A 14205-nucleotide genomic window follows, 5' to 3' on the forward strand; every position below is an offset into this window, starting at 1 on the left:
TCTGGCTCTGATAAGGGAGCGGATGTATGAACAGTGTCAGTAATCTGCTGTCTGTGGGGTGGTGTTGTGGCGTGTGCAGCCTTGGCTTCTCCTCCTCAGACATCCCATAATTTCCCCTCCTGCGCTTGCGGTAATCTGCCCTTGTGTCAGAGCCAGTCACAGACCAGCTGGCATGTGATGCCGTCCCACCGTCCACCGCTCTGCTGACACCATGCAGAGAATGTCTCCTTCAGTCATCCTTGAGTTTTTTTAACAATTGTACTCTAATCCAGCTGCTCTTTCGTTGTTCCTTCTCCCTCTCTCTCCCTCTCTGTCTTTCTCTCTCACACTCTCTTACTCATACACATACACGTGCACGCGCGCACTCACACATCGCCTTGCAGGAAACAGCACCAAATACAGAGATTAGTGGTGCTATTTTTAAATGTGTGAGATGTAGTAGAGTTACTTAAGAATCATAGATTCAGATATGGGCAGGAAAGTGCTTGTCAGAGGGGTGTGAGTACGGTGACCTGCCAGACGGTTGCTGCTGAAGTGGCCTGTCAGGGATTGTGGGTAACGGTCCGCCTTCGCTTCCTTGTCCACAGACAGCCGAGAGGAGGCGGTCCTGGGCAGCATTCCCCTGCCCAGCTACGTGATCTCTCCGGTGGAGCCCGACGACCACATCAGCCGCAAGTACGCCTTCAAGGTAAGGCCTGCCGCCGACAGAGTTCACCACACACAGATACGGCAGCAATGGCCACTCAGTTAGGCCACTCAGTTTCACCTGAACCAACAGCTACTGCACTCACCAGGTTTTAAATAGCAATACACACAGTATACTGCAGAAGATATGCACAAGAAATACATCAGAACGCAGTGTACCATCGACCAAAGCACGTTTGCATCATTAAACTGACACTGACGTCTGCGTTCTGACCTCACAGGATGTAGTGCGCTCTCAGAGGTACATTACACAGGCTTCACAAGTCCTGCCACTGGCAGCAGAGAGAATCCTCATGTAATAATGCCACTGAGTGAAGGTTCTGTAAAAATGTGACTGGTCTTACAGCTCAGAGTGAAACAGAGCAGTACTGCAGTAGCACACATTTGCCCTGTTTTGAGGTTTGACCCTGCGATCACTGCAATATCCAAAGTAATGTGAACAATTGGTTAAAATGATACTGTCTTTAAGGAAGGCAAATCGCTCCTAGGGTGGCTTTTTGTCTGTGTGTCTGTGTTTGTGTTTGTCTGCGTTTGCCTGTGTTTGCCTGCGTTTGTCTGTGTTTGTCTGTGTTACTGAGTTATCCTCCCCCGTGCTGCAAGTCCCAGTTCTGTAATCCTGCCGCACCTTGCTCCACATCACTGAGCGGGTGCTCTGTGAGCTCCAAGTGCTTGACCATGTGACCCAGTCGCTGATCATGTGAGCTGGCCTGATCAAGAGGGTTTTGTATTGCCTGCTCTACCTTAAGTGCCATGTAAGACTGATGTGTCTTCTCTGGGAGAATTTATTAGATTCAGGATTCCTGAAGCTTATCTTTAAGACAGCTTCAGTACAATATCCTCATGTCCTCTGCAGTGAGTGTGCCACTGGCTGGCTTCCATATTTCCCCTCTGAAATTTCACCATATTATATCCGTATGACGGTAGTGCCACTGCGGAAATTAATTTTACATCCAGCCCTTTTGCTAAGAGCCCACCTTGCCCTGCCTTGCCCCGCCTCGCACCTCCCTGCCCCGCCCTCTCCACCCTGCCCCGCTCTCTCCGCCCTGCCCGACCCCACTGTGTGTGTCATTCAGAGGTTAGGGGCCCCACAGTCCAGCTCTGTGATCTATCAGCTGGATCAGACAAGTCCATGTAACCTCAGGCACCCAACAGCTAAACACATTTGGAGGCCGATATTGAATTAGAGCCGGTAAATACTACTACCTTCTGAAGCTCAGGTGAAAAGGGGCCAGTGTGAGCTCAACCTCAGCTGCGTAACTGGGCTGAGTCTTATAGCTAAATCTCTGGACTCTGACTGAGGATTCTATCACAGAGCTGCATCTCTGAACTCCATTTGAACAGAATATCTGGGCTCAGTCTCAGAGCTGCATCACTGGGCTCAGTCTCAGAGCTACATCTCTGGGCTCAGTCTCAGAGCTACATCTCAGGGCTCAGTCTCTGAGCTGCATCTCTGAGCTCAGTCTCTGAGCTGCATCTCAGGGCTCAGTCTCTGAGCTGCATCTCTGGGCTCAGTCTCAGTGCTGCATCCATGAGCTCAGTCTCAGAGCTGCGCCTCTGGGCTCAGTCTCAGTGCTGCATCTCTGGGCTCAGTCTCAGTGCTGCATCTCTGGGCTCAGTCTCAGAGCTGCATCTCTTGGCTCAGTACCAGAGCTGCAGTATTTTAAAGGAGTTTCACTGAACAGCGGCTTTCTTTGCTGTAATGCGGTGCAGAACCCCTGAATTGTTCTGAGTCACTGATTAAACTCAAATGAGTAAATCAGCGCACAGATGTCCCTCAGTATGCCCAGCTGCCAAACCCTTAATGTCTCCCCGTCCGGCTGTCAGACCTCTCCATGGTAACGTGCCGCGGTGTGTCGTCCTGGTGTGCCGTCCGCTGCTGTGGCTTTGTGTCTGAGCTTCTCCCGCCGGTTCGTGGGCGGGGATGTCCGAAGCCTGTCCGTGGCGTTTCACGTGCCCGTGCGGGGGCGCTGAGCCCCTCCAGGAGTCGCTGGCCCTTCCTTCATTCCCCTCCCTTTGCTCAACTCTCTGTCTTTCTCTCGTTCCTATTGGTGGGTTTGGTTTGCGCCCTCTGACCCGTGGGGGGCGTGGCACTCTGGTGCGCTGCGGGGGAGAGTGCTCCTAGCAACACTCAGGCACCTTCATGCATGAATAGGTATTTCCTTCCATTCATTATACTGGCCTGCGTTGCTTCTTCCATATTAACCCTTGGTAGAGAAGGTTGTTTTGGAATGTTTTTTTTAATTCTGAGCCTGTGTTCTAGAACCCCATTTCTTTCAATTACCAGTAGTGATTGTTTCATCAGCATTAGAATTTTCTGTTAAGAACACTCTAATCATGTATTTGATCTTACACCTTGAAGGGTTAAAATCCTGATTTATGTTTTAAATTATTCCTAAACAAACACACAAAAGAAAAAGTACATGTAGTATGCTCAAAGTTTAAACTTCTGTTTGGAACTTCCACAGAAAGTATACTGCTTTTGGTATTAACTGCTTTTATTCATTCATTTAATTTCCTCATTCAATACATTATCAGCACAATGTAGTGGGCACTCAGCAGATCTAGCTGCTTTTTGGCAGTGTGTAAGAGTGCTAAGTAGATGGGTTCTTTCCTGACTGTAAAGATACTGGATAGATTAATATCTTGCTGATGAGAGATTAGTTCCTCCTATACTGAGAGTGTCCAGGGATGTTTAGTATGGGAAGGGCACAGGGATTTGGCAGTAGACAAGTGTTTGCATGCCTGTATGTAGCTGTACACTCTTGGTCGGACACATGCCAGTATGTGTATGTGTGTAAGTTCATAAGTGCATGTGTGTGTGTGTGTACGTGTGTGTAGCACAGTGGGTAAGGAACTGCGCTTGTAACCGAAAGGTCGCAGGTTCGATTCCCGGGTAGGATACTGCCGTTGTACCCTTGAGCAAGGTACTTAACCTGCATTGCTTCAGTATATATCCAGCTGTATAAATGGATACAATGTAAAAGTGCTATGTAAAAAGTTGTGTAAGTCGCTCTGGATAAGAGCGTCTGCTAAATGCCTGTAATGTAATGTAATGTAATGTAATGTAGCTGCACACCTTGCTCTGCATTTGTGTGTGTGCGTGTGTGTGTGCGTGCGTGCATGCATACGTGTGTATTTATACATGTGTGTATCTGCACACTTAGTTCTGCATTTGTGTGGATGCATGCGTGTGTGTGCATACGTGTGTGTGTGGTATTTATACAGTGTGTATCTGCACACTCTGTTCTGCATTTGTGTGCGTGCATGTGCGCATGCGTGTGTGTGTGTGTGTGTGTGTGTGTGTGTGCATGCTCGCGTGCGTGCGTGCGTGTGTGTGTGCGCGCGTGTGTGGAGCTGCACACTCGTGGTCGTCTGTGTGTGGGGGCTCAGATGCACTGATCAGCAGTTTCCTGGGAACGTAGCCGAGATCACGCTGGAACCAGGGCGCGGGATTAGGCAGACATTGCCCTGTCAAAACAGGCATTATGCGCACGGAGGCATAGGGTCAGGCTCTACTCCATCACTGATACAGCAAGAGCGCGCGGGCTGGCCGTGCTCACGAAGCACCGCAGACATGGGTTCACTCCGTTCCACACCGCTGATGAATAACATAAGGATTTTCTACCTGTCTGTACAGTTGGAGGTTACCCAAGCCTCCTTTCAAATTCCAGAATAAGTATGTAGGTCTTTTCCGGTTGACTGGCACTTGTCCCATTTTCAGTTGCCTGGCAGTGAGGTCACTGTGGGAAGTGGTGCGCTGGTACTGGGGCTGGGCTGATGGAGGATGGAGGAGGCGGTAGTGTGCTCGCAGACAGTAGAATAATGGCTCGGGTGTTACATTAGAGGAGTACAGAGCTGAACAGTAAATTGGGTGGAACATTAAGGGATGTACAGAGAGAGCTGAATGGAGGAGTGGGTGGGACATCAGAACATCCGAGCGAGAGAATAATAGAGAGAGAGAGAGAGAGAGGGGGAGGAAGAGAGAGAGAGGAAGAGAGAGAGCGAGAGAGGCTGTAGAATGGTGGGTTGGGTGGCACACTGAGGGTAGAAAAGTGGAGCTGTGGTTTGGGTGAACATTAGAGAGGTACAGAGAGAGTAGAATGTTTGGGTGTGGTGGGGCAGTGAAAAAGTGCTGAGCTGCACTCTGGTTAAGCTGCAGGCTGTCCTCATCAACCCTCCCACCCCCAACCCCCAAATGGACTGGGACAGCCTCTGAACTGGGGGACAGTTTTTTGGGTGGGGTTTAGGGGGGGATTGGGTGGAGGGGGTTGAGGCTTGTTTCACTGCAGAGCAAACTGCCCTGACCTTCCCAAGCACAGGAATGAGGTAAGAAGCTTAAAACAAAGACTTCAAATTCCGAACGGTTTTATTTGCATTCTGGATGGATGTGCGTGTGTATGTGTGTGTGTGCGTGTGTGTGTGTGTGTGTGTGTGTCTGTGTGTGTGTGTGTGTTTGTGTCTGTGTGTGTGGGTGTGTGATTGAGGCATGGGAGCTCATACAGCATTCAGAACTGCCCTGTGCTGAAGGGGGTGTGTTGGATTTGTAGTGTACTATGTTTGCTTCAGTAAACAATCATTCAGATTTTCTGGTTTTCTTTGATTCTTTCTGGAAGTAAGCTTTGGTAATTATGGTACATTGGGTTTCTGACACTGAAATGCCTGTTTACCTCCAATGCAGGAGTAAATGGAACCTCACATGATTAATCAGAAATCAGAGATCTGTTTGTCAGATTATTCAAAGGGAAACCATAGATGTTTCAGCTTGATTAACTTAGAAGAAAACATCTGTTTTTCAGCTCAATTATCCTGCAAGATACCATAGATGTTTCATCTTTTACAGCTTGAGGCAATTGCATCAGCAGCTTTATTATTCATCAGTTTTCATCATTACGCTTCCTGGAGAATTCATTGTTCTCACTTTAATGGGCACCTAGGGCTGTTCTCTGAAATGTCAATAGTTTACCATCCAGCATATTAGCTGGGTATTTGAGTGGCTCTCTGGTAAAAGCCACTGGGGTATATGCATACGCGTTTATTATGACACTAGTCTTAATAGAAGCATGTGCTTTAGTGATCCTTGAATGTGTGTGCGGGGAAATCACGTACCATACTGGCTACGCGGACCGGAACCCAGAGCTGCTCTTCGTTTCAGTGGTGCGTAGGGAAGGCCTGCTGATGGTATTATGATGACCGCATTAAAAAGCCAATTCCTGCCGTTTTATATTGTGAGCCGTGGTGCAATCAGAGAAAGGTAGTTATCGGTTACCTCCGAATATGGCATTTGTGATCGATCGTTTGAATGACCAGTGCATCAAAAGGATCGGTGAAGTAATCAATGATCATATTACAGAATTTAACTTTCTCTAAAGTGAATCACGTCTTTTAGCTGCAGCATCCTCTGTCAGATCAGGTGGGTGCAGTAGAGCACACTCTGTCCTCTGAAATGCACTCGTCCAGCCACTGCTTCTGTTTCCCTGCAGAGCACCACTGCAGCTCTGCAGGGGGTGTGCAGTTCATGCACAGCAAGGCAGATAGACTGAAGGCAACCAGCCAACTGCTGGCTGACTGGAACTCTCCTCCTCCCTGACTGACCCTCCCCCCTCCCTGACTGAAACTCCTCCTCCCTGACACTCCTCCTCCCTGACTGAAACTCCTCCTCCCTGACTGAAACTCTTCCCTCCCTGACTGACACTCCCCCTCCCTGATTGACACTGGGGCCAGTTATGGTCCACCCTGTGGGGCTCTCACCCACAGTGGGTACTGGCACAGTCGTTATTCACTAACCGTTTATGGAGTACATCCACGTGCTGGAACTCCGGCAAACCCCATCTGGGGCTCTTTATTGGAGAATTTGGGCTTTCTTTCAGCGTTCCTCCCAGTGGTGCTGTTAGCACGTAGCGCTTAGCGTTGTTACGCCGTTTGACTGTGTCTCTTGCCTTTCCACTGTCTTTGTATCAGTTTCCCAGATCAGCCGTTACAGTCTGGGGATGAATGTAATGACGTGAAGGCATGTACCACTCAGATATGTCTAGATTATTTGGTAGATTTATGCATATACCCCAGTAATTGTTTGAATGACATTGAACCTCAGTGAAAGTGTTTTGCTGAGTATACCAAGCATGCATAATGTCTGTGGATCTTTCAGCATCAGTTGGCAAGACAAACACTTCTATTGGGTTCAGTGTCTCTCAGAAACAGTTTCACTGGGTTTAATACTCTGTTGAAACACATTAACTGGGTCTATTTAACAACAGAAACACGTTCACTGGGTTTATTTCACAACAGAAGCACATTAACTGAGTTCAGTACCTCATAGAAACACATTCACTGGGTCTATTTCACAACAGAAACACTTTCACTGGGTTTATTTCACAAGAGAAACACATTCACTGGGTTTCCGTGGAAACACTCACTGGGTTTATTGCACCGCAGAAACACCCTGGGTGCCGTGATGCTTTGGCTGTCCTGACACCAGCTCTCATTCAGCATTGTGCTGTTACTAGGCATAGCCTCGGGATGCTAACACTGCTCTTAGCACCTTAGCAACCTATGCACTTGTTGTACGTCGCTCTGGATAAGAGCGTCTGCTAAATGCCTATAATGTAATGTAATGTAACACATTGCCTGGTGACCCACAGGAGCGGCCACACAGCCCCCCCCGGCTGACGGCCATGTTCTCTCTCCGCAGGCCAGCCACACGGGCATGCGCTCGTACATCTACAGTAAGAGCTCTGTGATTGGCTCGCAGGCCGAGCACAGCGGCATGAGGACCTACTTCTTCAGCGCCGACACGCAGGAGGACATGAACGGCTGGGTCCGCGCCATGAACCAGGCTGCCCTCATGCAGAACCACAGCTCCAAGAGGTCAGCACCGTACATGAACCAGGCTGCCCTCATGCAGAACCACAGCTCCAAGAGGTCAGCGCCGCACGCACACACGCAGACATACACGCGCACGCACTCACAGACATACGCACAGACGCACACACGCACACGCACACACAGACATACGCACACACACAGCACAGACGCATGCAGACATACGCACACACGCACACACAGACATACGCACACACGCACACAGTCATACGCACACACGCACGCACGCACGCAGACATACGCACACACGCAGACATACGCACGCACGCACGCACGCACGCACGCAGACATACGCACACACACAGACATACGCACACACGCACACACAGACATACACGCGCACGCACACACACACACACAGCACAGACACACGCACACACACACTCACACAGCACACACACGCACAGCACAGACACACACACACACAGACATACGCACACACGCACACACAGACATACGCACACACGCACACACAGACATACGCACGCACGCACGCACGCACGCAGCACAGACGCACACAGACATACGCACACACACACTCGCACAGCACAGACACGCGCGCGCACACACAGACATACACGCAGACAGTGCATGCACACAGAGCATGTACACACAGGAGTCTGGCTTATTCAGAGCGACTTACACAATATTTATTTTTACATTTATACTGCTGGGAATATTCTGAAGCAGTGCTGGCAATGTTCCTTGCCCCAGGGTATAATGACAGTATCCTACCTGGGAATCAAACCTGTAACCTTTTGGTAACAAGCCCAGGTCCCTAACAATTATACTGCAGTGCCATCCAAAGGATGCCAAGTGCGCACACACACATACACACAAGAGCACGCACACTCTTTCTCTCTCTTACTCATACACACACACACACGCATGCATGAGTGCACACTCTCTCTTGCTCACACCCGCAGGTACACACACACACACACACACACACACAAACACGCAGCGGGACCTGAGCCCCAGTGGGTGTAATTACCAAAGTTCTATTGCCCTGGCAGCTGAGCGTGCACAGGGATCCATTCACCCTTCAAAAAAAAAAAAAAAAAAAAACTGACTTGATTTCACACTCATTTTCTGCTCCAGTTCCCCCTTAAGATAATGAAGACATGCAGAAGAGGGTGAGACAGAGAGAGGGAGAGAGAGAGAGTGAGGAGATGATGAACTCTGTCACTGCGCTGATGTGAGCTGTGTAAGAACACAGAGCACTCAGGCGGTTTAAGGGGAACGCTAAACGGTGTGGCAGCAGGCTTCTGACGCTCTGAATGCTGATGGCTTCAGCACGGGCCGCCAGGCTGCAGCGCTGATTCCAGCTTCAGACCGGCCCGTGGAGCCTTTCCAGTGCCCTGCTGCGTTCCTCTGTCCCTCCCTGCTTTTTAAGGTTTTCACAATGGCCAATGGGAGCAGCTGCTCTGTGCTTTAGAAACTCAAACTAAAGGCATTTACACTGTGTGCGTGTGTGTGTGTCTCTTATTTCTGTTTGCTTTGTATGTTTGTATGTGTGTTAATGTGTGCTTTTTTATGTGTGAATAGGCTTTTGTTTGTATATGTATGTATGGAATGCGTTTGTTAATAATTGTACGTATGTATTTTGCAAGTGCGTGTACACAGATATGTGCATAGGTATACGTACATATTTGCATGTGTGTGTGTGTGTGTGTGTTTATATGCATTCTGTATATATGGGTTGGCGTCAGAGGGGTTCTGTGCCGCCCAGGCAGCGAGGCTGCCAGTGTGCCCAGCCGGCAGCCCGTGACAGGGCACGCACATGGGCACCGAGTGCCCTCCGCCTCAGGGGCACTCAGAGGAGAGGGGCGCCGAACGCTGTGGTGATCTCAGCGACGGGAGGAAAAAGGGAAGGGGTGCTGCGTTAGCACAGTTTTTATGTGCGTGCTGCTAGCTGCACAGACGCGTAGCACGCTAAAGCTCCGCGGTCCTTTTCAGCGCCGCCGGTGGCCCAGAAACACCGCCCTCCCCCCTTTCACCCTCTCTGTCACACACAATGACCCCCCAAACCAGAGCAGAAAAGCGCCCCTTTCTCCTCCTCCTCCTCTTCCATTTCCCAGGGAACGCACGGCTGTGGGGGGTTTGGGGCTTGGGAAAGAGTGCGTTTGGCTGGGGCCCTTTCTTCGGCCCGCAGAGCCGAATCTGTGCTCCGTCGGGGTGTGGGGGCTTTTCTGCGGCCGGTACTGTACCCCTCTTACCCCCCAGGCAGCTGGCTGACTCCAGTCCTGTTACCTCAGCTCAGGGCCTTTAGGGGCGGGGCAGATCCGGGGGGCGTGTCCACTGCACTGTCACTTCCCCCCCCAATGATCTTCAGACCCGGGTCATACAGGAAGTAGAAAGCTGGGCAGGATCAGGTGACTCTGCTTCATCACTGCACTTAAAGGACTTTTCTGCTTGTGCGAACTTTTCTTTCACTCAGCAGAATGTGTAGTTTCTGACCTCTCCTTCCCTGCCTCTCCGCCCCTCTTCTTATCTTTCTCCTCCTCGTTCTGCTGACACATCGGTCTTGGTCTTGGAGCGGTTGGCGCTGCGGCTGCAATTCAATTAAAAAATATATTTGCTATTAACTAAGCCAGCGTTCCATCGGAGGAGTTTACGTACCGCAGGGATTTTATTTCGCTGTGCTATGCCTTCGGGTCCTTCAAGATAAATAGCTTTTCAAAAATAAAGACGCAAGAGTGTATTGTAAGAGAGTGAGTGCGGGCCTCCATGTATTTACGCCTAATTAACTTCTGATGTTCTTTTCTATTTATTTCTGTCACTGAGTGTGAGAAAGGTCAGTGAACTCAATTCTCCGTTTTTTTTGCTGATCAGTGGAAGGTTGATGACGGCGGTTTCCGTGCCCATCGCCGTGCGTGCGGAGAATGCATAACGCGCTGCCATCGTCTGCCCCGGCCTCTGATTGGCATCAGTTTTTCACGTTTTCATCTTCATCTGTGTCGGGTGTATTTTCGGAGGGCTCCTTGCCTGTTTAAGGCGTCTGGAGAAGGGGAAAATGAGCAGGGGGGGGCCCTGTTGGATGGAGATTGATGAGGCGCGGCGCTCGCCATGGCGACCCGCGCGATTCCCTGTCATCCTGCGCCAGCCGGAGAAGAGGGCGGCTGAGAGCCAGACGGTTTCATTCCGGGAGAGACGTGTCAGCCGACGCCGGCCCTCCTGTCACATGCACCCGTGACCTGACGCATGGAGGCTTTAAAATGCATCTCTGAATCTCCCCCTGACATATAGAGTCGCATTTATTAATGAAGAAATATTTACAAGATGGTGCTGTTGACTGTCATCTGGATCCAGGGAGAGTCTGGCAGAATAGATGTGTGTGATTAATGGCGAATGCTGTAATGCCGGTTTCCAGAAATAGTTAAATTATTTGCGTAGTTATTAAATTAAAGCTGAAAAAAAAAAAAACTCATGAATAAAACTGGGGACATGGGATAAATTGCCAGTCGCATCATCAGGGATGTTGCAGACGCTCTCAGAGGGATGGGCCCACCCTGGGCTGTTTGTTTAAGGAAAAATGGCTGTCATTTGGAGGGGCTGGAGTAAGACGGGTGTACCCTGTGGAAAACGCTGCGCTGACACACAGCCTCTCTCTCTCTCTGAGAGCAGCGCTGCATGTGCAAATGGAGTGAGACTCTGTTCCCGTTAGCTTGGCCGGATCTTCCATTTGAGTCTGCTTCGGTGGCAAATCATGTGCCGAGACGTGTCGTACAGTGTGTTCCGTCTTCACTGGGCGGGTTAATGGCTGCTGGGGATGCTGCTGGTTAATTGAGCACTATCCTGGGCTCAGGGAGATGAGAGCCTCGCGTTTTTCCGACGTATATTTCATTGCATTATTTTTTGTTGCCGCGTGCCTTGAGAGATTTTTTGGCAGAGTAATTATCGTACTTAAATAAGGGAGGCACTGTTTTATAGTGCATTGCGAGTCGTAATTAGCTTTTATTTGCGCATGCGGGAGTTATGGCAGTACCTCTTTCGTGCCGTGCGGAGATATGAACAGATTGCAGTAGTGTTTTAGGCCTGGATCCCTGCAAGCCTTAACGTTGCTGCCTCACTCCATCACAGAGAGTCCGCAAAGCTGGAGAAGCTGGAGCGACAGGCGGTCCAGCAGACCAATCACGTCAACAGCCACAGCAAGAGCCCCGCCCTGCGGCGGGTGGAGCAGGCGGGCAGGCAGCCGTCCGGCGTGGAGGCGCTGGAGGAGATCCGCGCGTCGCAGGGCGAAGAGGAGCGGCGCAGCCGTCGAAGGGCCAAGACTCCGCCCGCGATCGTCCCCGAGGCCGACGGCCCCTCCCCCAATCCGCCGGGCCCCCAGCGCCCCGCCTCCACGGGGCCCGTGCACAGGAACGGGAACGGCGTGGGCGTGGAGCAGAACGGGAACGCGGTGCATAAGAGGGGCCTGGTCCCGCGCTCCGACACGGAGAGGCAGGTGCAGAGGAAGACCACCCTCGCACAGGTCCAGCACTGGGTCCGGGCACAGAAGGCCGAGCCCAAGAGGTCAGTTACTTTCATCTCCATGACCACACGCGCTTGTCCAAATGCCCCCAATGAACACGACACGCGCGCGCACACACACACACACACACTCATGCACATGCACTCATACATGCACAGGCACACGCATACTTACACAGACACACACACACACACTCAGATGCTCACACACATCCATACATACACAGACACGGACACACAGATGCACGTGTAATATGTCAAACTGTGACTTAATGTACTAGATAAAACACTGTGGAGAAATACATTTGCAAATGGCTCCCTCTAGTGCTTACAACATGTAAAATGTTACCTTAACATACAGTGCAGTGGAAATAAATGCATTTCAATACATAAAAAGGTAGCAGTTCATAGGAGATATCTTGTTCAAGGGGTACAACATTAGTGCTTTGCCTGGGATTTCATCCTGCAACTTCTGAGTTATAAGCACAACTCCTTAACCATTATGTCACACTTCTGTGAACACCTTCCTTGCGACCTTACACTCTTACAGTCAGGATGTCACATTGCAAACTTACTGTTGTGAAAATAAGTACCACAGGTTCTGTAGATCAGGGTGGGCTGTAGTACTCCCAACTCCAGCTCTAGTGTGCTGCAGTATCTGCAGGTACTGTGTGCCAATTTAGGCCTGGGAAAGTGTGAATTCTGGAGCCAGTTGTTAACTTAATTTATGCACTAGAATTAAATGTATCAAAACCCAGCAGACACTACAGGACTGGGTTTAAGATCCCTCCTCTAGATTAGACTGACCCGATTGTCAGCTCCATGCTCTTAGCAATAAAATTTAAATTAATTATTCTCTGCTGTTGTATCTCATGAATATTTATGATGCTCTCTCCTTGAGAATGCGTCCTTATGATGATCGATTAACTGTAATGCAATGGCATCACACTACATCGACTCATATTACCAAAGGAAACTTTCTACAGTAATAATAATAAATGATAATAAACTTGAGGAAAATAAAAAATACCAATAAAGTAATACTTCTGCAGCAGCTTTCATGCCAGATATTTGTTGCCCAAAGTAGTAACATAAGGAGGTAGAGCCAACGGAAGGAAGAGCTACAGCAGCTACCAATTCTGCTGCTATAGAACAGAAATCCCCCAATCCTCGAGAGCCACGGGGTTTGCTCAATTACATTGCGACTCAAAATTTATCAAAATTTGCTCAGTACAAGATAGCTAACTTGCCTGACTTCTTGGTTAGCTGATTATAAGATGAGGGCAAAGCCAGCAGACACTGTGGCTTTCTGGGGCCTGTAAGAGAATGCTGTAGAGCAGGGATCATCAACTCTGGCCCTCGAATCCAAATCCAGCCCTTGTTTTTTTTCCTCCCGGGTAATTAGTGCTACTGATTGGTCAGACTGTCTTCACACCTGACTCCCAGGCAAAGGGAGGGTGGAAAACCAGCAGTTCTCGGCCCTCAAGGACTGTGTGAGAATGTGTGCTCACCTTTAACGTCCTCTCCCCCCAAATGCAATTTCAGCCTGCCCTCCTCTGAGCACACGCTCCCCCGCCGGACCCCCCCGATGCAGCCCAGAGTCAGCGCAGTGGAGGCCTACCAGTCGTTGCCAAAGACATCGCGGCTGTCGTCCGGCGGGAGCTCCCCGCAGGCGCCCCGCAACCTGCCCAGCGACTACAAGTACGCGCAGGACCGGCTGAGCCACTTCCGCATGACCACGGGCGAGCGCTCGGCGTCCCGGGAGGGCACCGTGTGGCAGCTCTACGAGTGGCAGCAGCGCCAGAACTTCCGGCACGGCAGCCCCACCGCGCCCGTCTACACCCCCGCCCCGGACTACCAGGACCCCGCCTCCTTCCGCGTCGCCATCGACGTCCCCCGCTGCATCTCCGTGCCCCCCTCGCCCTCCGACATCCCCCCGCCGGGACCCCCGGGCAAGCCCACGTCCCCCCGCAGGCCCCACACGCCGGCCGACAGGGTCACCGTCCGCCCGCTGGACCAGATGCCGCCCGCCGACGTACCCGCCTCCGCCTCGCCGCTGCGCGTGCGGTCCCACCGCTCCAAGGTAACACAGCGAAGCCGCACCACGCCACGCTGTGCAGGCACTTCACTAAACTCAATAGAACTAAT

At 50.7% G+C, this 14205-nt stretch overlaps 1 protein-coding gene across 21 annotated transcripts in view; it reads left to right on the top strand.

Moving 5' to 3' along the window:
- Positions 1-14205, top strand: part of LOC135255596 (pleckstrin homology domain-containing family A member 7-like) — a 107135-nt gene that overhangs the window by 69497 nt on the left and 23433 nt on the right. For 14 of the 21 annotated variants that reach the window (XM_064336961.1, XM_064336959.1, XM_064336960.1 and 11 more), the window contains 4 exons: positions 588-688; positions 7394-7623; positions 11668-12099; positions 13603-14140. In XM_064336961.1, the coding sequence (XP_064193031.1) occupies positions 588-688; positions 7394-7623; positions 11668-12099; positions 13603-14140 (1301 nt within the window). The remainder of the gene's footprint in view (positions 1-587; positions 689-7393; positions 7624-11667; positions 12100-13602; positions 14141-14205) is intronic. The other 7 variants (XM_064336967.1, XM_064336966.1, XM_064336980.1 and 4 more) reach the window with 3 other exon arrangements.

Source organism: Anguilla rostrata, chromosome 5 (assembly GCF_018555375.3).
Source record: "Anguilla rostrata isolate EN2019 chromosome 5, ASM1855537v3, whole genome shotgun sequence".
Classification (NCBI taxonomy): Eukaryota; Metazoa; Chordata; class Actinopteri; order Anguilliformes; family Anguillidae; genus Anguilla; species Anguilla rostrata.